Here is a 19,614-nt window from a genome sequence, read left to right as displayed (position 1 = left end):
TAATATATTTTATTGAATGTTTTCAATCTACAATTATATATATTTTTAAATGTTATTTATAATAAAAGTATACATTCAAATTATCAGTGTAATTTATTAATTAAATTATTAAAACTATTATATTATTGATTTATTAATTTCCTATGTGACTGACTATACAGAGTAAACTTTGAGTTTCATGAAACAACTGCTATCTGTGTTTAGTATCTACTTACTGCAGATAATATGTTGACATAAATGTAATAAAATTTACAACATTTATTAATAGCTCAATTGTTTCATTTGTGTAGGGGCCAGTGCTCAAGTGAACGGCCATCAACCAATGCGTTCACTCCCTTCAATGCGTCATGACATCAGCCGCTACCAGAGAGTGGACGAACCTCTTCCACCAAGTGAGAGAGTGTTTATTCTCAATTATTAATGGTATTATTAATGGTATTAATAATAATAAAATTAATCAATTTTGTCAACTGTTTAGTATTATGCTTGAGTACCAGACAAATAAATTGTATATGAACATCATCTTGTTTCAGAGACATACTTTGCATCTGTTGTCAAATAAGACATGTAACCACTTTTTTAAAGGGGTCATATCACGGAAAACAGTAATTTTCTTGCTCTTTTTCATACCAAAAGTCATTTACATATAGAAGTCTTAAATGCACAGCAGCAAAACAGCCTGTTTAATTATTAGGATCAGAGAGTGGTTAGAAAATGTTCATGATAAAAGATTTTGGTGAAAGAAACCTTCACTACCATAATCAATGGACTTTAGAATCAGAATCAGCTTTATTGCCAAGTATGCTTACACATACAAGGAATTTGTCTAGGTGACAGCAGCTTCCAGTGTACAACAACACAAAAACAATACAAAAACAGCAGCAAGACATAGATAATAATAAAAAATAAAAAACAAAAATGAATTATACACATACGTACAGACACACACACACACACATACATACATACATACATACATACATACACATAGGTAGTGCAAATCTAATACAATCTGTAATGTTCAGTGCAAATACAAATCTGAACCCGAATGACTCCACTGCTGCCACAGTGCTGTTTAGAATGGTGAGGGGGGTCAGTGTTGGGGTGTTTCTCCTAAAGTCCACAATGATCTCCACCGTTTTGAGCGTTTTCAGCTCAAGGTTGTTTTGACTTCACCAGACAGCCAGCAGTTCAACCTTCTGTATGCAAACTCATCGTCATCTCGGATGAGGTCGATGACAGTGGTGTCTTCTGCAAACTTCACGAGCTTGACAGAGGGGTCCTTGGCGATGCAGTCATTGGTGTAGAGGGAGAAGAGTAGTGGGGAGAGCACACATCCCTGGGGGGCACCAGTGCTGATTGTACAGGTGCTAGAAGTGAGTTTCCCCTGTCTCACAAGCTGCTGCCTGTCTGTCAGAAAGCTGGTAATCCACTGACAGATAGACATGGGAACAGAGATTTGGTGTAATTTAGTCCGGAGAATAGCTGGGATGATGGTGTTGAAAGCTGAACTGAAGTCCACAAAAAGGATCCTTGCATATGTCCTTGGTCTGTCCAGATGTTGCAGGATATGATGCTATCCCATGTTGACTGCATCATCCACAGACCTGTTTGCTCGATAAGCAAATTGAAGGGGATCTAGAAAGGTTCCAGTGATGTTCTTCAGGTGGGCCAACACCAGTCTCTCAAATGATTTCATGACCACAGACGTCAGGGCGACATGTCTGTAGTCATTAAGTCCTGTGATTTTTGGTTTCGTTGGGACAGGAATAATAATTGAGCATTTGAAGCAGCATGGGACTTCACACTGCTCCAGTGATCTATTGAAGATCTGTGTGAAGATGGGGGCCAGCTGGTTAGCACAGGATCGAAGACACGCTGGTGAGACGCCATCTGGGCCTGAAGCCTTCCTCGTCTTTTGTTTCCGAAATATGCGGCTCATATCATCTTCACAGATCTTAAGTGCAGGTTGAGTAGCAGGAGTGGGGAGGAGGGGGGTTGCAGGAGCTGTTGGTGTTTGTGTGAAGTGAAGGTCAGAGTGTGTGTGGGGTGTGAGATTGGGCCTTTTTAAATCTGCAGTAGAACACATTCAGGTCGTCAGCCAGTTGTTGGTTCCCTTCAGGGTTGGGGGTAGGAGTCCTGTAATTTGTGAGTTGTTTCATGCCACTCCACACTGATGCAGGGTCGTTAGCTGAAATCTTGTTTTTCAGCTTCTCAGAGTATCTTCTTTTAGCCACTCTGATTTCCTTGTTCAGTGTGTTCCTGGTCTGATTGTACAAGACTTTATCCTCACCCCTGTAAGCATCCTCCTTGGCTTGACGAAGCTGCCTGAGCTCTGCTGTAAACCACGGTTTGTCATTGTTGAACTTTAAATAAGTCCTAGTAGGAATGCACATATCCTCACAGAAACTGATATATGATGTAACAGTATCTGTGAGCTCGTCCAGGTCTGTGGCTGCAGCCTCAAAAACACTCCAATCCGTGCAATCGAAGCAGGCTTGTAGTTCCAGCACTGCTTCATTGGTCCATTTCTTTACAGTCCTTACTACTGGCTTGGTTGATTTTAATTTCTGCCTGTAGGTTGGAAGAAGATGAACCAGACAGTGATCAGAGAGTCCCAAAGCTGCTCTAGGGACAGAGCGATATGCATCCTTTATTGTTGTGTAACAATGATCCAGTATATTTCTGTCTCTGGTGAGTGTGTAATGTGCTGTTTGTATTTGGGCAGTTCACGTGTGATATTTGCTTTGTTAAAATCCCCAAGAATAATAATAACTGAGTCCAGGTATTGTTGTTATGTGTCTGTGATTTGATCAGCCAGCTGTTGCAGCGCTGCATTCAAACACGCGTTTGGCGCGATATACACACTCACCAGAATAAACTAGGAAAACTCCCGCGTCGAGTAGAAAGGCTTACAGTTAATAAAGAGCGCTTCCAAATTAGGACAGCACATCCTCTTTAACGTTGTTACATCTGTACACCAACTTTCATTGATGTAAAAGCATGTTCCACCGCCTCTCGTTTTCCCCGTTAACTCCGCGATGTGATCCGCTCTGAACAGCTGAAAGCCCGGCAGATGTAACGCGCTGTCTGGAATGGCTTCACTCAGCCAGGTTTCTATGAAGCACAAGGCAGCAGAGGTTGAAAAGTCCTTGTTTGTGCGGGTGAGGAGATGTAGTTCATCCGTTTTGTTAGGAAGAGAGCGGAGATTCGCTAAGTGAATACTCGGCAGCGCTGTTCGAAATCCGTGCCGACGGAGTTTGACCAGCGCACCGGCTCGTCTCCCTCGCCTGCGTCTCGTGAACAGCAGAACTGCGCCTCCAACTAAAATTTCCAGCAAAACGTCTGAATATTCGAAAACTGGGAAAAGATTGTCTGATATATGCTGTCGAATGTTCAGCAGTTTGTCTCTGGTAAAACTGACTGGAAAAAGATTACTAAACACAGGACAAACAAACAAAAACAACAAAAGAACTGAGGAGCTCCACACCGAGACAGCCATCCACGGCACCATCATGATTGGGCAAATAAATAAAATAAAACTAGAGTATGGCTCCTTTAAGTTTGTGATTGTGATATGTATGTTGTAGATTGGGAAGCTCGTATTGACAGCCACGGGAGGATTTTCTATGTGGATCATGTGAACAGAACCACCACCTGGCAGCGGCCCACCGCCCCACCTGCACCTCAGGTCCTTCAGAGATCCAACTCCATTCAACAGATGGAGCAGCTTAACCGAAGGTCAGTCCCACTGACACAAACACACACAGCCATTAGACACGTTCGTACACATGTGCTTATAAAGGCAGATGTTTGTCAAGATGGCATGAAACAAGCTGTGAGTTTTGACCTTAAGATCTCATACCTTGGAATTTATTTGAGTGTGAAATGTCATTGTGGAAAAACAGATCTTTTAAAATGTCACAGCAGCAAAAACAGCGCTCTCTCTCTCTCTCTCTCTCTCTCTCTCTCTCTCTCTCTCTCTCAGTTTTATTCAATTTAGTGTACTTTTTTAACTGTGCATTCATAGACAAAGCATTTGCAACATAACCTCATACAATACGAAATATTGCAAAATAAGTAACATACAGCAAAATAAAAAAGGTGCACATGAAGTGAATATTCTCAAATATAATAAAATAATTATACAAGTGCAAAATAATGCAAAATTGAATGTATTAAATTAAATATTTTTTATTATATTATTGTCTTATTTATTTATTTTGTTATTACAAGTAAAAATAAATTAAATTAAATATATTAAAATGAAACATTTTTATTTAAAATTAAATAATTTAAATACATTTAAATAAAAATGTGTTGTATTATATTATTATTTAATAATTTAATATTTTCTTTTATTTATATTATTATGTATCAATTTATTTTCCTTTATTTAAACTTGCAATGCAATTTACTATAAACATTGCGAAATAAACTAATCTAAACTAAACTAATCGCAATCAGTGAATTTAACAAAAATGAATGAATTCTGCAAGTAACTTTAAACATGAGTAATTAAGAAGGATAAAGTAAATATGAACAAAAAACACTAAATATAACATTAAATGTAACACAAAGTAGAGGAGAAACAGATGCAAGGTAAATTATACTCTCTCCCATTAACATTTGTTGTTTTTATAGGTATCAGAGTATTCGAAGGACAATAACCAATGAAAGGACAGATGAGCAAGCTGCAGAGATTCCTTCAGATGATACTGACCTGCTGCATCACTCCATACCTGGTACTCTCACATACACATATATGCACAGCATTCTAGAATTAAACAAATAGTACCTAAAAAGCATGCACACAGTATACACACATGCGCACTCTGTAAGTTGTTGTCTTTTTCAGAGTATCGTCGGGATGGTGTGGTTGGGCCCACTAGTTCTCGCTCCCGTCTGTCTCTGCTGCTTCAGTCCCCCAGCGCCAAATTTCTCACCAGCCCGGATTTCTTCACCGTACTGCATTCCAACCCTGTTAGTCTCCAAGCGCATTCAATACACACACGTTACTCAATTATTACCCACAAGCCTACTAAAGGTCGACCGATAGTGGATTTTGCAGACACTGATATCTAAGGTGGTGGAAAAGACAATAATGAAGAAAAAATTCTTAGTCTTTCCTTACTATGACAGGCACAGACACAGAGGTCCAAAATTAATAAAATCCCAGATGCAGTTTATTGTGCAACCAAAATCTTAATAATGACCATTTATATAAATATTATATGTCACCAAATTATAATTCTTTTCATTATTCACAAGATAAGAACTTGGAGACAACATATGTGCTGACGGGGCACATTTCTATATACACTATATTGCCAAAAGTATTCGCTCACCCTTCCAAATAATTGAATTCAGGTGTTCCAATCACTTCCATGGCCACAGGTGTATAAAATGAAGCACCTAGGCATGCAGACTGCTTCTACAAACATTTGTGAAAGAATGGGCCGCTCTCAGAAGCTCAGTGAATTCCAGCGTGGTACTGTGATAGGATGCCACCTGTGGCAACTGTCAGCATTGATTTTTGCAGATAACCGATAGTTCCAAAAAGCAACTATCGACACAGATTAATTTGTAAAACTGATATATCTGTCTATTAAAGCCTAATATTTCCAGTCTCTTGATGGAGATTTGTGGTAAATAATCCCATAAAAATAAGATTCTTTCACAAATTTTTGTTGTTGATGGGCAGCATTACTGTTATTACTATTATTGCATCAGTCCTTCATAAAGTAATTTCATTTATTACATTTTTAGCATTACAGTATATTGCATTATTTGCTATTTGCAGTAGCCTGACAATGTAATGCACATTACCCCCAACACTAGTAATGAGTTATCTTTGTTATCCCTAAAAAAGGTTTTTGTATCCTGGGGGATACAAACATTTAAGAGGCTGGGAAGAGAAGCAATGAGTGAGTCTGTCAAATTTTTGTGAAAAAAAATATTAAAAAGGGGGTCCCTGCAAATACTGAGGACATGCAGTTTTGTATATTAAGTCTGGCATCAACTCAATCTTTATCTAAAAGTAAAAAGACAGCATTTTTTGAGAAGGCAGCTGACCTCGAGGCAAATGCTCCTATCTTTTCAATGCTATTTTTATGATTTATACAAGCTATAAAATTAAAAAAAAAAAAAAGCAATATTTTTGAAAAAAAAAAACAAACAAACATGTAAAACTATTTTGTGGGTCCCAATGTGTTGAAAAATAGCAGTTCATTAATTTTTAGATGTACCTTTATATGCTTTCCCTTTTTAGAGTTAAAAAGTGGAATTCCAACCATTAAGACCTTCTTTAAGGTTGGAAAATTCATTTAACTACATTTAATACTAAATTACTGCAAACTAAAGCTTTTATCAGCCAAAAATAAAGGACACATGCACTACATGCACTTCAGCAGTCAATTCAGTATAGACTTCAAAGACACTTAATCATTAATCTTGCAGTTTCATCAATATCCTTTAGTTTTAAATAGAGTCAAATTTTAACGCGTTAACGCATGCGATTATTTAAAAAAGTTTAATGCGTTAAGTAAGGGATAATGCACAGTCAGCCCGTTGTTATCGCACAATAAACCTGACAGGGTGATCAGGACCCTGATGCGAAACGTACATGGACCTATAATATTGATTTGCATTGAAATTATGTAATTTGAGAAGAAAGAAATCGCTGAACAACTGAAATCAACATCTGGTTTGCATTAGAGTTCTGTTGGTGTTTATTTTGTGAAATGACCATCTGCTTGCTCATTATTCAGCCTATTACAAGACTATTTGCCAAATAAACTAATAAATGGAAATGAAACATTGATTTGTGCTGAAATTGTGTAATTATGTGAGAAGAAAGAAATCGCTGAACAGCTGAAATCAACCTCCGGATTGTGTCAGAGTGGTGTTTATTTTGTGTAAATGAGTGTTTGACTGCTCATTATTCAACCTATTATAAGAATACTTGCCAAATAAACAACAAAAATAAAATGGACATAAAACATTGATTTGAGTTAAAATTATTTTATTAGCCTGCTTGTAGAGATCGCACAGTGATCCGAAAAGCAGGAGAGATGGCATGCAGAACCCGGATGAGCGGTCTGATAACTAGATGTGCAGTTGGCCATTGACCAATCAGAATCAAGTATTCCAGGGAGCTGTGTAATAATACAGCATAAACTGGTTGGAAGTGCGGAACATTTGTGATGCGTCCGCCCGGAGTCATTACACTGATGCACACACCACAACAAACACACAACAGTAAATCCATGTTACTGATAAAATGATGGAGAAGGGAGCTCTTAATGCTATTTGATGTACAAAACAAGCCCAGGTGGGACCTGTGACAGAAATCAAGTATTTTTCAGTCTATGTAAGGTGCATTTTATTTACCACAGAAACACGTCAAGTCTTAACTATCACCAAAATGCAGAATCAGACGTTTTTGTCTGCAAGCGCTTTTCACGTAGAGTTCAAAGTAGTGCTAGCTTTGACGTCCTTACGCGAATCATGAACGTGGCTTGAATTGGTGCTATTTTAGTGCATTTCTATCTTTATACTGTGGAAGGCTTTGTTTGGAAAATTTGAATAAAGAATAATTTTGTTACATGCTTTGTTTTCTTTCCTAAAAAGGAAATGAATGCATGTTACCAGGACAAGGCGTATATATATATATATATATATATATATATATATATATATATATATATATATAGTCAAATTTCAGCACTTTCAAAATCTGCGATTAACTGCAAAAAATTATGCGATTAATCACGATTAAAAATTTTAATAGACTGACAGCACTAGTTTTAAACATTACCCACCAAAATCTACTCAGTTTACTCAATTAATACATGACTTGTATTACACATAGATAACTAATATTGGCATTATATTCATGCTATATATCCAGAGGGGAACTGGCCTAAAGACAAATCATTTTTAAGGCATATTTTTCAATTACATTTTTCATTTAACTGCTCAATGAAGATTTTAAGACATCACAGACATTACAGCATCATTTTCTGTGAAGCTGCTTTGAAACTATATGTGTTGTCAAAAGCACTATACAAATTAAAATTACTTCATTAAAATACAAACTATACCTCCGATAAAATACAAACTATACCGATTTAATTAAACACTCTGGTTGTTTGTTCTCTCGTTTCTTAGAGTGCCTACTGTATGTTTACAAGCAACACGTGTCTGAAGCACATGATCAGTAAAGTGCGACGGGACGCGCATCACTTTGAGCGCTACCAGCACAACCGCGACCTGGTGGCCTTCCTTAACATGTTCGCCAACAAACAGCTGGAGCTCCCGCGGGGCTGGGAGATGAAACACGACCACACGGGCAAGGTCTGCAACCATTACCTCTGCACTCAGTTTTAACATTCTAGTCTTGTTTTCCAGTAAACATATCTCAACATCCTTAAAGATCAATTTACATAAGAAATAAAATGACAGGGGGCCTGGGTAGCTCAGCAGGTAAAAACGCTGACTACCACCCCTGGAGTCATGAGTTCGAATCCCAGGGCGTGCTGAGTGACTCCAGCCAGGTCTCCTAAGCAACCAAATTGTCCCGGTTGCTAGGGAGGGTAGAGTTACATGGAGTAACCTCCTCGTGGTCGCTATAATGTGGTTCGCTGTTGGTGGGGCGCGTGGTGGGTTGTGCGTGGATGCCGCGGAGAATAGCGTGAAGCCTCCACACGCGCTGTGTCTCCGCGGTAACATGCTCAACAAGCTACGTGATAAGATGTGCAGATTGACGGTCTCAGACACTGAGGCAACTGAGATTCATCCTCCGCCACCCGGACTGAGGCATTCCAAATTGGGGAGAAAAAGGGGAGAAAAGAAAAAAAAAGAAATAAAATTACATAACATCATTTATGCTTAAAAACAAGGAACTGGGACTGTGTCTGAATCTCATGATTGTGTCTTCTCCTCAGCCTTTTTTCGTGGATCATAACTGTAGGGCAACCACCTTCATAGACCCGCGACTGCCTCTGCAGAGCGCCCGACCCAGCAGCCTCCTTGCCCACCGCCAGCACCTCAGCCGCCAGCGCAGTCACAGCGCAGGGGAGGTGAGCAACCGACGCCCGGTGAGCCTTCCCATTCACCTGCCCACGGGCCCATCACAGTGCCAGCCACGCCTATCAGAGTCTTCTGCCAATCAGAAGCCTGAAATTTGAAATAAGGCTCCACCCCTTTAGTTCACACCAATCACCATGGCAAATGGGTTGAACTTCTTAAATAATAATAAAAAAGTTTATCAAAAAGAAATGAGAGTGAGAAAGGAATCTTTAGCTGTAATTCAGATATAATGAATGGTGTTTTTTCAGAAAACGTACAAATTTTGTTTAGATAAATCATAATGTAAGTTGTATAATGTATATTCAACCAATAATAAAAAGCCTAGCCATTTACATTTAGCTGTTTCTCTCAAATCTTGAATTTACAAAATTGTCTCAGCAGGTTTTCATTAGGAAATAAAATTTTCTCGCACGTTGTGCTCGTGTGGAGAACAGATTGCTCTCTCAGGGCTCTTTAGATGTGCTGATTAATTTCATAGCATTGGTCTCTCAGCATGCACCGTTTTCACATCAGTCCGCCCAGTCTCCTGTGTGAGTGTGTTTGTCAGAGGGCCATATGTGAATGCATGTAAACATAATGCCTAAATATTATTCCACTTTAAATCCTATATCTTTAAGTCCTCTGTGTATTCATAACATGAAAATGCAAATGAGCTTGCTTAATTAAAAACCTCTCCTTCTGCTTATATAAACATCCAGGGAATAAAGGCCAGGGAAGTACGTTTTACAAACCACCCGGCTTGAGCAAAAGAACTGTCAGAAAGGCAAAGGGCCTTTAATGAAGCTTTCATTCTTAAAGTACACTCACAAGGGATCAAATATGTGCTGAATTATGCAAAAGAATTCAAAGCATGTTCTTAAAAGCCCTAATAATTCACTGTTTATGGGAAAATTTGCTTATGAGACATTCAGTTTTATCTGTATAGAAACCCCCAAATTCTGAAAAAGTTGGGACAATTTAGAAAATGCTAATAACATCAAAAAGGAGTGATTTGTAAATGCTGTACAACTTGTGGTGTATTAAAGGCACTACAACAACACATTATTTGATGTTGCATCAAATTACATGATGTGGCATGATTGCGACATCACCCGATTTTAGGGTTCCCCCACCTCCGAAATCCCAATTTAACCCCTGTACAACCAGTCTCTTACATGTCAACATTTGTTTTTTCTTGTCATTAATATGAATTTCCACTAGAGAAATAAATGTAAAGGCCTTTATCTTTGCTGATACACACTCAAGTATAGTATCTTGGCCTCTTCTTGTGTGACAAATAATCGTCATTCCCTGTTTTGTTTGTGCTCAGGTGGGTGATGACCCTCGACACGCTGGACCCGCTGTACTGCCCCGCCCCACCAACACTTTCACAGCCAATCGCAACCAGTGTCAAGATTTAATTCCTGTTGGTGAGTCATTTCAAACTACTTAAATTCATTAAGCAAATAAAGTCAGTAAGTATTGTTCAGACAGAATTAGATTAGTTTGTGTGGTTAAATAATTTTTTTTATTTGTATTACTTATTTTTTATGTTTATTTATCTATTTATTTATTAAAGTGGTGCCTCAAATTTTAAAGTAATTTACATATGTGTTCTATTTTAAAAAATTTTATTTTGTTATTACATGTCTTTATTTGAAAGTGACTAACTGGTTCGTTCCTTTTTCTTTGTAGCCTATAATGAGAAAATCGTGGCATTTTTACGGCAGCCGAACATATTTGAGATCCTACAGGAAAAACAGCCTGAGCTCATTAGGAATCATGCACTCAGGTGGGCAAAAAAAGACAGACATCAACACAATAACACACTGACCTTTAACTAATGAGTATATTATTTATGAGAAATTTAAATCGTTCTCTATGTCCTTATTGTTTTCTATTAATTGATTATTATATATCTTTTATCTATAGTGCCTGTCTTTCATTTTTGACATTAACCGTGTGTGTGTTAATTCTCCATAGGGAGAAGGTGCAGTTTATTCGTAATGAAGGAGCATCTGGTTTAGCTCGACTCTCCAGTGATGCAGACTTAGTGATTTTGCTCAGGTAGCTCTTTGATAATTTCTGTGACATTTACACTGCAGAAATGGCTGTTGAAAATAAGAAATTAAATAATAAATTTAGTAGAAGATTATGCTTTAAAACAAGTGAAGATATGCAGATGAACAGGACACAATACACTTACAGTATATTCAAGATATAGTATGTTTTCTAAAAACAGAGAAGGATTTGAAATCTTAATATCTTGCAAAAAAAAAAAAAAAATTCTCAGGTGAATTTATGTTAAGGATGTTTAGATATACTTATTAGTAAGACAAAGATACTGCTTAAGAACATGATTTTCTCCTGCGAATGTTTGAGTCCACCTTCTTTTTAGTTTACTAAAACTCTCATTTTCTCACTTTGTCACCTGTAGCTTGTTTGAGGAGGAAGTAATGTCGTATGTGCCACCTCAGGCCTTACTGCACCCCAGCTACTGTCAATCACCGCGCGGGTCTCCAGTCTCTTCCCCTCAAAACTCTCCCGGTCAGTTCTTCTCTATCTCATGTAAAAATGATGTTAAATATAAATGTCATTTTTCACGTCGCATATATAAAGGAGTATTCCGGGTTCAATGGAAGTTAATATAATTTGACAGCATTTGTAGCATGATGTTAAACACAAAAAAAGTGATTTTGTCTCGTCCCTCCTTTTCTTTAAAAAAAAAAGAGCAAAACTCTGGGTGACAGTGAGGCACTTACAATGGAAGTGAATGGGGCCAATACGTAAACTTTAAAATACTGTTTTAAAATTAAAGCCACAACACGTACTGTAAACATAAGTGTTAACATGATTTTAGTGTGATAAAATTACTTACTAACCTAACTAACGAAGTTTACTACTTCATTGCCATAACGACATAATGCCGCAAACCCTAAAATGATCATAAAAATACAAATTTAAACAAACTTTACTGTTCAAATAATGCACAAGTTTTAACATAATAATTAATGTTAGTGCTTTTTAAAGTATAAGGTTCATATTTCTGCCTTTTTAAACCTTCCAAAAATTGGCCCCATTCCCTTCCATTGTAACCTCGATTTTTGCTTTTTTAAAGAAAAGAAGGGAAGAGTTGAAATTATTTTTTGTGGTAATCAACATTATGCCACAAATGCTGTCGATTGAGCTTAACTGGTTTTGAACTCGGAAAATTATTTTATATAAATCCTCAATTCATACTAAATTAACAGTCAATGCAACCTCATCTCAGAATTGTCAAAAATGTTGCACTGAATATAGTTCTAAAGACAAGAATTGTATAAGCTTAAAGTTTTGGGGAAATAAGCAACTTTCTTGTAACTGTAGCTCAACTTAGCATGGCACTAGCAACAGCAAGGTCATGGGTTCAATTCCCGGAGTGTACGATTTTTATTGAATGAAGACGTACATTACATTTTGGGTTTGGAACAATATGAGAGAGTAAATGTCTACAGCATTTTCATTTTGGGGTGAAATATAAATCCTTTCATTGGTAATTCATACTGTTGAATAGAATACATTTTTGGGTCATGTGCCATATTAAGCTTTACTGTACTTAGCTTTTAAATCATTAAGATATACAGATGTTAGCAAGATTTTAGAAAATTAGGGCCATTAAGTTTCGAAAATGAGACCAAAGAATGCCAGAATTGTTCAAATAATCTATATTTGACAACATGTTTCCTGCGATGCAGTAAAAAAGTTGCTGCTATTTTTAGCTAACCTCTATTGTCACCATTATGTCTACCTCTCAGGAACACAACGAGCCAACGCACGGGCCCCTGCGCCATACAAAAGAGACTTTGAAGCCAAACTTCGGAATTTCTATCGCAAACTGGAGTCTAAAGGCTACGGACAGGGTCCAGGCAAAGTCAAGTAAGCACTTGTACTGTATACTGAAGCTGTGTTTTGTAATACATGAGCAAATATTCACACACATGGGGACTTGTTATTCCTGTCATAGGTTAATAATCCGCAGAGACCACCTATTGGAGGACGCCTTCAATCAAATCATGTGCTACTCTCGCAAAGATCTACAGAGAAGTAAACTCTACGTCAGCTTTGTTGGAGAGGAGGGGTCAGTTTATAAAGATAACTAAACATCCCATTGGTTGACATTTCCAAACATACCTGTATATAGAATAGTTGGCACTTTCTACAAACAGGGTACACTTTGGTGTCTCATTACTTTTTTTGTTAAAGCATTCAAGGCACAAATCCCATGTTTTTTTGTTGAGCGAACTACTACAGATGGTAGATAAACTATAATCTTACCAAAAAATTCACCTAGCATGAAAAGCAGCTAGTTTTAAATGCATTAATTGTCTGTATATTGCAAAAAATATTTTTCTTACTGAGTATATTTGTCTTGTTTTTCAGAAAAACATTCTTAACATTCTTAAAACAATAAAATATTATTTGAGAAGCAAAATGACAGGATGTTTTGTCTTGTTTTCAGAGAGATATAACAAATTAAGTAGTGGTTATGCTTATAACAAGAAAAAACTATTCGCCAGTGGGGTACGAATTTTTTATATTTTTAAATATATTTTTCTTACGCCATTGGCAAATAGTTTTTTCTTGTTTTAAGCATAAAACCAACCAAAAATATGGTAGATTGTTCTGAAAACAAGTCTTAATATCTTACTGCATGTCATTCTGCTTCTCAAGTATTTTTTTTCTTGTTTTAAGCATGTTTAGATATTTTTTACTGGAAAATAAGACAAAAATACTCAAAAAGAAAATAATTTTTAGTAGTATATCCCTCGCTTAAAATGGTGATTTTTGGCATGTACCACCTCAGAGGTCCTGGCCCTCTCAAATATACAGTGCATCCGGAAAGTATTCACAGCGCTTCACTTTTTCCACATTTTGTTATGTTACAGCCTTATTCCAAAATGGATTAAATTCATTATTTTCCTCAAAATTCTACAAACAATACCCCATAATGACAACGTGAAAGAAGTTTGTTTGAAATCTTTGCAAATTTATTAAAAATAAAAAACGAAAAAAAATCACATGTACATAAGTATTCACAGCCTTTGCTATGACACACAAAATTGAGCTCAGGTGCATCCTGTTTCCACTGATCATCCTTGAGATGTTTCTACAACTTGATTGGAGTCCACCTGTGGTAAATTCAGTTGACTGGACATGATTTGGAAAGGCACACACCTGTCTATATAAGGTCCCACAGTTAACAGTGCATGTCAGAGCACAAACCAAGCCATGAAGTCCAAAGAATTGTCTGTAGACCTCCGAGACAGGATTGTATCAAGGCACAGATCTGGGGAAGGGTACAGAAAAATTTCTGCAGCATTGAAGGTCCCAATGAGCACAGTGGCCTCCATCATCCGTAAATGGAAGAATGGAACCACCAGGACTCTTCCTAGAGCTGGCCGCCCGGCCAAACTGAGCGATCGGGGGAGAAGGGCCTTAGTCAGGGAGGTGACCAAGAACCCGATGGTCACTCTGACAGAGCTCCAGCATTTCTCTGTGGAGAGAGGAGAACCTTCCAGAAGAACAACCATCTCTGCAGCACTCCACCAATCAGGCCTGTATGGTAGAGTGGCCAGACGGAAGCCACTCCTCAGTAAAAGGCACATGACAGCCCGCCTGGAGTTTGCCAGAAGGCACCTGAAGGACTCTCAGACCATGAGAAACAAAGATTGAACTCTTTGGCTTGAATGGCAAATGTCATGTCTGGAGGAAACCAGGCAGCGCTCATCACCTGGCCAATACCATCCCTACAGTGAAGCATGGTGGCGGCAGCATCATGCTGTGGGGTTGTTTTTCAGCGGCAGGAACTGGGAGACTAGTCAGGATCGAGGGAAATATGAATGCAGCAATGTACAGAGACATCCTTGATGAAAACCTGCTCCAGAGCGCTCTGGACCTCAGACTGGGGCGAAGGTTCATCTTCCAACAGGACAACGACCCTAAGCACACAGCCAAGATAACAAAGGAGTGGCTACGGGACAACTCTGTGAATGTCCTTGAGTGGCCCAGCCAGAGCTCAGACTTGAACCCGATTGAACATCTCTGGAGAGATCTGAAAATGGCTGTGCACTGACGCTCCCCATCCAACCTGATGGAGCTTGAGAGGTCCTGCAAAGAAGAATGGGAGAAACTGCCCAAAAATAGGTGTGCCAAGCTTGTAGCATCATACTCAAAAAGACTTGAGGCTGTAATTGGTGCTTCAACAAAGTATTGAGCAAAGGCTGTGAATACTTATGTATGTGATTTTTTTTTTTTTTTTTCTCGTTTTTTATTTTTAATACATTTGCAAAGATTTCAAACAAACTTCTTTCATGTTGTCATTATGGGGTATTGTTTGTAGAATTTTGAGGAAAATAATTAATTTAATCAGTTTTGGAATAAGGCTGTAACATAATAAAATGTGGAAAAAGTGAAGCGCTGTGAATATATTCCGGATGCACTGTATGCAGACATTTGAATCATACAATGCCAATTTTGATATAATCTGTTTAATTGATGTTCAATTCTAGTAAAAAAAAAAATTTAGTCAACCTAGTCTAATGGAATGAACGTTATTGTAACATATTTTGCAAACTGACTTTTATGTGCTGCGTTCTACGTTTTTTTTTTTGTAGTTTCCTGGTCAAATTAACACTAGAGGTGCTGCAACACCTGTGTGCTTTATTCACCTTTACACAAATCACAGTACAATGGCTGATTATGACTTTATAATCACTGTTACTCACACACTGCTTTATGATATCAAAACACTTTAACTGCATCATTTAAAACAATATATTTTAACAGTTGTAATACAGACCTACCTACATTTACACACGTATTCCAGTGTTATTTTACTTTAAATATTTTGTCTAGATTTTGGTGTCTATTTAATGTGTATTGTCGTAAAAGGAACAAAATCATGCTAATCAGGGTTTGTTAAACCGTTTAAACATGTCCCTAATTTTGTTAAGTGTTCATAAAAAAAGAAATGGCATAATATTTTGTTTGACCTCCTGAGATGGACGATCAACATTTTCTAAATGTGAAGCACCTTCTTTAACTAACCATTTGTTGAAAAAGAAATAAAATGGACTTTATGAGTTTTAGGCCCTATTTTGTACCCTATTCATGTGTTGAGTTAAAAATAATCCTAGTTGACGCAAACGTATCCAGTATATCTTACTAAGACTTGTTGAAGCAGAACTTCAAGCTTATTTTAAGATCATCACCATGCATTCATTCTCCTGTTCAGACTGGATTACAGTGGCCCATCACGAGAGTTTTTCTTTCTGGTGTCTCGGGAGCTTTTTAACCCATACTACGGTCTGTTTGAGTATTCAGCCAATGACACCTACACTGTCCAGATCAGCCCAATGTCTGCCTTCGTCGACAACCATCATGAGTGGTAAGTGCAGACTTTAGTTACAGTTTCTTGGCCGCATGTGAACCTTGAATGAGTTTTCAATATGATATCATCATTAAAATGTATATTTAGAAGGTATTAAGGTATTATGCTGCACACTCACAGCAACATGCTTCTTCATTCTTTGCTCATAGCCAAAATTATGTTTGCAACAGCTGAGCAATAACATATTTGCGAACATTCAGACACCAGCCACACCACTGTGGGAGGCATTTAGAGGAACATTTAAATATGAGACCTCTCAAGACTACATGTAAAACATAAACCAATTGGCATTAAAATGTGTCATCAATGACTTCATGCTAATTCTTTGAGTAGAATTCACACGAAATCTGGAAAAGTAGCTGAAGAATTAAAGTTATATATGTGCAGTAGATAATGTGTAATTTGTAAAGTTTACCTTTTGCATTTATGGTGCTAATGCACGAACATGTTATAAGCTGCCATAATATGCACCAATTACAGTCTGTTATTGTAATTTATGATGATACTGATACTACTGCAAAGATAGGTGTAGAAAAGAGTGTAAATGGGTAAAATACAGACAAAAGAATGATGATTAGAGACATATCTCAGTTTGGTAAGATGTGTGAATGGCTTTCAGCTGCAGATGGCACATGAATGGGCACTTTTGAGTATTTGAGTAGAATTGATTCCTTCTGTAGACTTATTAAACAAAAAATCACATGACAAATACTTGGAAAATGTCTCTATGATAAGAATTGTAAAGATGTTGGTAAATTTGCACCAGCTCGCTAATAATTCTGCACGCTGGTGTGTTCATGTTGACTGATCTTGAATTAGCTTTTGGCCTCTAAGTAGGTGGAGCTCCAGATCACACCTACTGATGACGTGGACCAATGGCAGTAAGAAGGTGTTTAGCAGCCAGTAAGAAGTTTTCCTATAAGTTCGCCCTTGAGAGCTGTTAAGAACCACTGAAACGAACTCAAAAACACCTTCTTTTTGGCCAGACTTTGGCCCGTGCCTTAACACATGAACTGTGTCTATGCGATTTTGATGAAAGATTCAACCAAACGAGGAAATTTTGCTCTGTATTGAATGTTTTTTTTGTCATGTTGTGTTCTCAGGTTTCGCTTTAGTGGGCGTATTCTGGGTCTCGCTCTCATCCACCAATACCTGCTGGATGCCTTCTTCACACGACCCTTCTACAAAGGTCTACTGCGAATGTGAGTCGCAGTCACAAAGGAAAATACCAAAAACATGAGAAGTTTTAACACTAAAAATATTTCTGCTTGTAGCAATTTTTAGGATTAAACTTTTCTTTTTTTTTTAGAGCCATGGCCTATTGGTTAAAACATGTGCTCTGAAACAATGAGCCTTGGCTATAATATGGGCAACACCTCTTCAAGTCTCGTGTAATTTCCTAGTTCTGTTCCTCTCTCTCTATCATGGATTTTTTGAAGTTTCGCATAATTACAAATGCGGATTAAGGGGATGGAAACTGGTTATTTGCATAAACGATGATGTGTTATGAACATTTGGTCACTTGTTTCCACTCCTGGATTTCTAAGATTTCTTCAATTTCAATATTGTTAAAATTCTTGAAACATAGCCCTGGTTAGTCAGAATTGTTTCACCCACAGCTCATTGTTAAAGTGGGTCCTCACAATCCGTGAGAACTGTTTTGAGCACGGGCGCTCTTAGGTACAGTACATAGAGGCAGGGGGTGTATCGTAATAGCCATTTGAGCCCTTGTTATGTGAGCTATTGCACTTATTCTGCAACATCTTCTGGTAACATTTAATAAAGTAATGTTTAATTGCTCTATAACAGCAAATGCAATCCTCCCCAAAGTAAGGAGGTCGTTCAGCTGCTGCATGTCACGAAGTGGGCACCCTCAAGATAATGTGCATAACACAGCTGATGGAAATGCACAATGTTTAGCATTTTCTTTATTCAAATTTTTTTAGAAAAGTGCATAAAAAATGCAAAACATTTTGAAGGAAACCCAGCTACTGTATTATTAGCAAATTAGTAGCAAAAAATAAATAAAATAGATTTAAATAGATTTGTATTACATAATTAAGGAGATTAATCAATATGTTTAACTCTGTTGAATTCATTTTCAATAAAACAATTTTAAGATTATATTTGACATTTTTTACCCAACGTAAAGAAATGTTTTCACTTAAAAAAAACCCCACTTTTTGTCTTGTCGTTGGTCTGTGTGTGTGTAGTCCATGTGAGCTGAGTGATTTAGAGTATCTGGATGAAGAGTTTCATCAAAGTCTTCAGTGGATGAAGGACAATGACATCGAGGACATGCTGGACCTCACTTTCACCGTCAATGAGGAAGTTTTCGGACAGGTCAGTGGGTCTCCATTTGTAATGTTAGTCCAGGCTTCTTGTGCCAAAATTCATGATTTACCATTTTCCACTTTCTCTGACACCTTCAATTAAACAGGCTTTTTTGTTACTGTACTTTTAAGATTTATATATGTAACTGACCTCCACAAAACAACACTGTCACACTGTTGTTAATCAGAGTTCATCAAATATGTTAATATGAAAATATGGACAGTCATACTGTATGTTTCGTTACATCATAGACTATACGATTTATGAATAACCTGGTTTTAGCTCAGTTTCTAAAGAGTTGTGCATTGCCAATGTTAGAGAAATATCTACAAAGAACATCAAACTGTTTTATTTCAAATGAGCAAAAAAAAAAAAAAAAAAAAAATCATGTGTTTCACGTTATGTTGCTTTAAATTTTTTCAAAAGTATTTAAGCACACATATGAAACGGGTCTGAAATTGTGTATTTATGTTAGATCACAGAGCGGGAGCTGAAGCCGGGTGGCGCGAACATCCCTGTGTCAGAGAAGAATAAGAAAGAGTACATTGAGCGCATGGTGAAATGGCGTATAGAGAGAGGAGTCGTCCAGCAGACTGAGAGTCTCGTACGAGGCTTTTATGAGGTACTCAAATCTAATCAACACTCAGGAAGCTTTCAGTCTGCAGTCATTATTTCAGAAAATTGCATTACTCCTGTCGTACATGGTTGTCAAGAGATATTCCAGATTGTAGATTTCTGATTTCCTAGAGAAAAATGAATATATTTGGGTCATTGTGTAG

At 37.5% G+C, this 19,614-nt stretch overlaps 1 protein-coding gene across 3 annotated transcripts in view; it reads left to right on the top strand.

Annotated features, from left to right (window-relative positions):
- Positions 1 to 19,614, top strand: part of LOC127445108 (E3 ubiquitin-protein ligase HECW2-like) — a 94,800-nt gene that overhangs the window by 57,781 nt on the left and 17,405 nt on the right. The window contains exons 11-26 of one of the 3 annotated variants that reach the window (XM_051704906.1): positions 291 to 392; positions 3,591 to 3,741; positions 4,645 to 4,745; positions 4,859 to 4,983; positions 8,173 to 8,358; positions 8,949 to 9,083; positions 10,403 to 10,502; positions 10,768 to 10,864; positions 11,056 to 11,139; positions 11,510 to 11,619; positions 12,867 to 12,987; positions 13,076 to 13,189; positions 16,346 to 16,498; positions 17,605 to 17,703; positions 18,715 to 18,844; positions 19,311 to 19,457. In XM_051704906.1, coding sequence (XP_051560866.1) covers positions 291 to 392; positions 3,591 to 3,741; positions 4,645 to 4,745; positions 4,859 to 4,983; positions 8,173 to 8,358; positions 8,949 to 9,083; positions 10,403 to 10,502; positions 10,768 to 10,864; positions 11,056 to 11,139; positions 11,510 to 11,619; positions 12,867 to 12,987; positions 13,076 to 13,189; positions 16,346 to 16,498; positions 17,605 to 17,703; positions 18,715 to 18,844; positions 19,311 to 19,457 — 1,955 coding nt within the window. Of the gene's footprint in view, positions 1 to 290; positions 393 to 3,590; positions 3,742 to 4,644; positions 4,746 to 4,858; positions 4,984 to 8,172; positions 8,359 to 8,948; positions 9,102 to 10,402; positions 10,503 to 10,767; positions 10,865 to 11,055; positions 11,140 to 11,509; positions 11,620 to 12,866; positions 12,988 to 13,075; positions 13,190 to 16,345; positions 16,499 to 17,604; positions 17,704 to 18,714; positions 18,845 to 19,310; positions 19,458 to 19,614 lie in introns of all 3 variants that reach the window. The other 2 variants (XM_051704905.1, XM_051704907.1) reach the window with 2 other exon arrangements.

Source organism: Myxocyprinus asiaticus, chromosome 8 (assembly GCF_019703515.2).
Source record: "Myxocyprinus asiaticus isolate MX2 ecotype Aquarium Trade chromosome 8, UBuf_Myxa_2, whole genome shotgun sequence".
Classification (NCBI taxonomy): domain Eukaryota; kingdom Metazoa; phylum Chordata; class Actinopteri; order Cypriniformes; family Catostomidae; genus Myxocyprinus; species Myxocyprinus asiaticus.
This window is presented reverse-complemented; position numbering and strand designations above follow the sequence as displayed.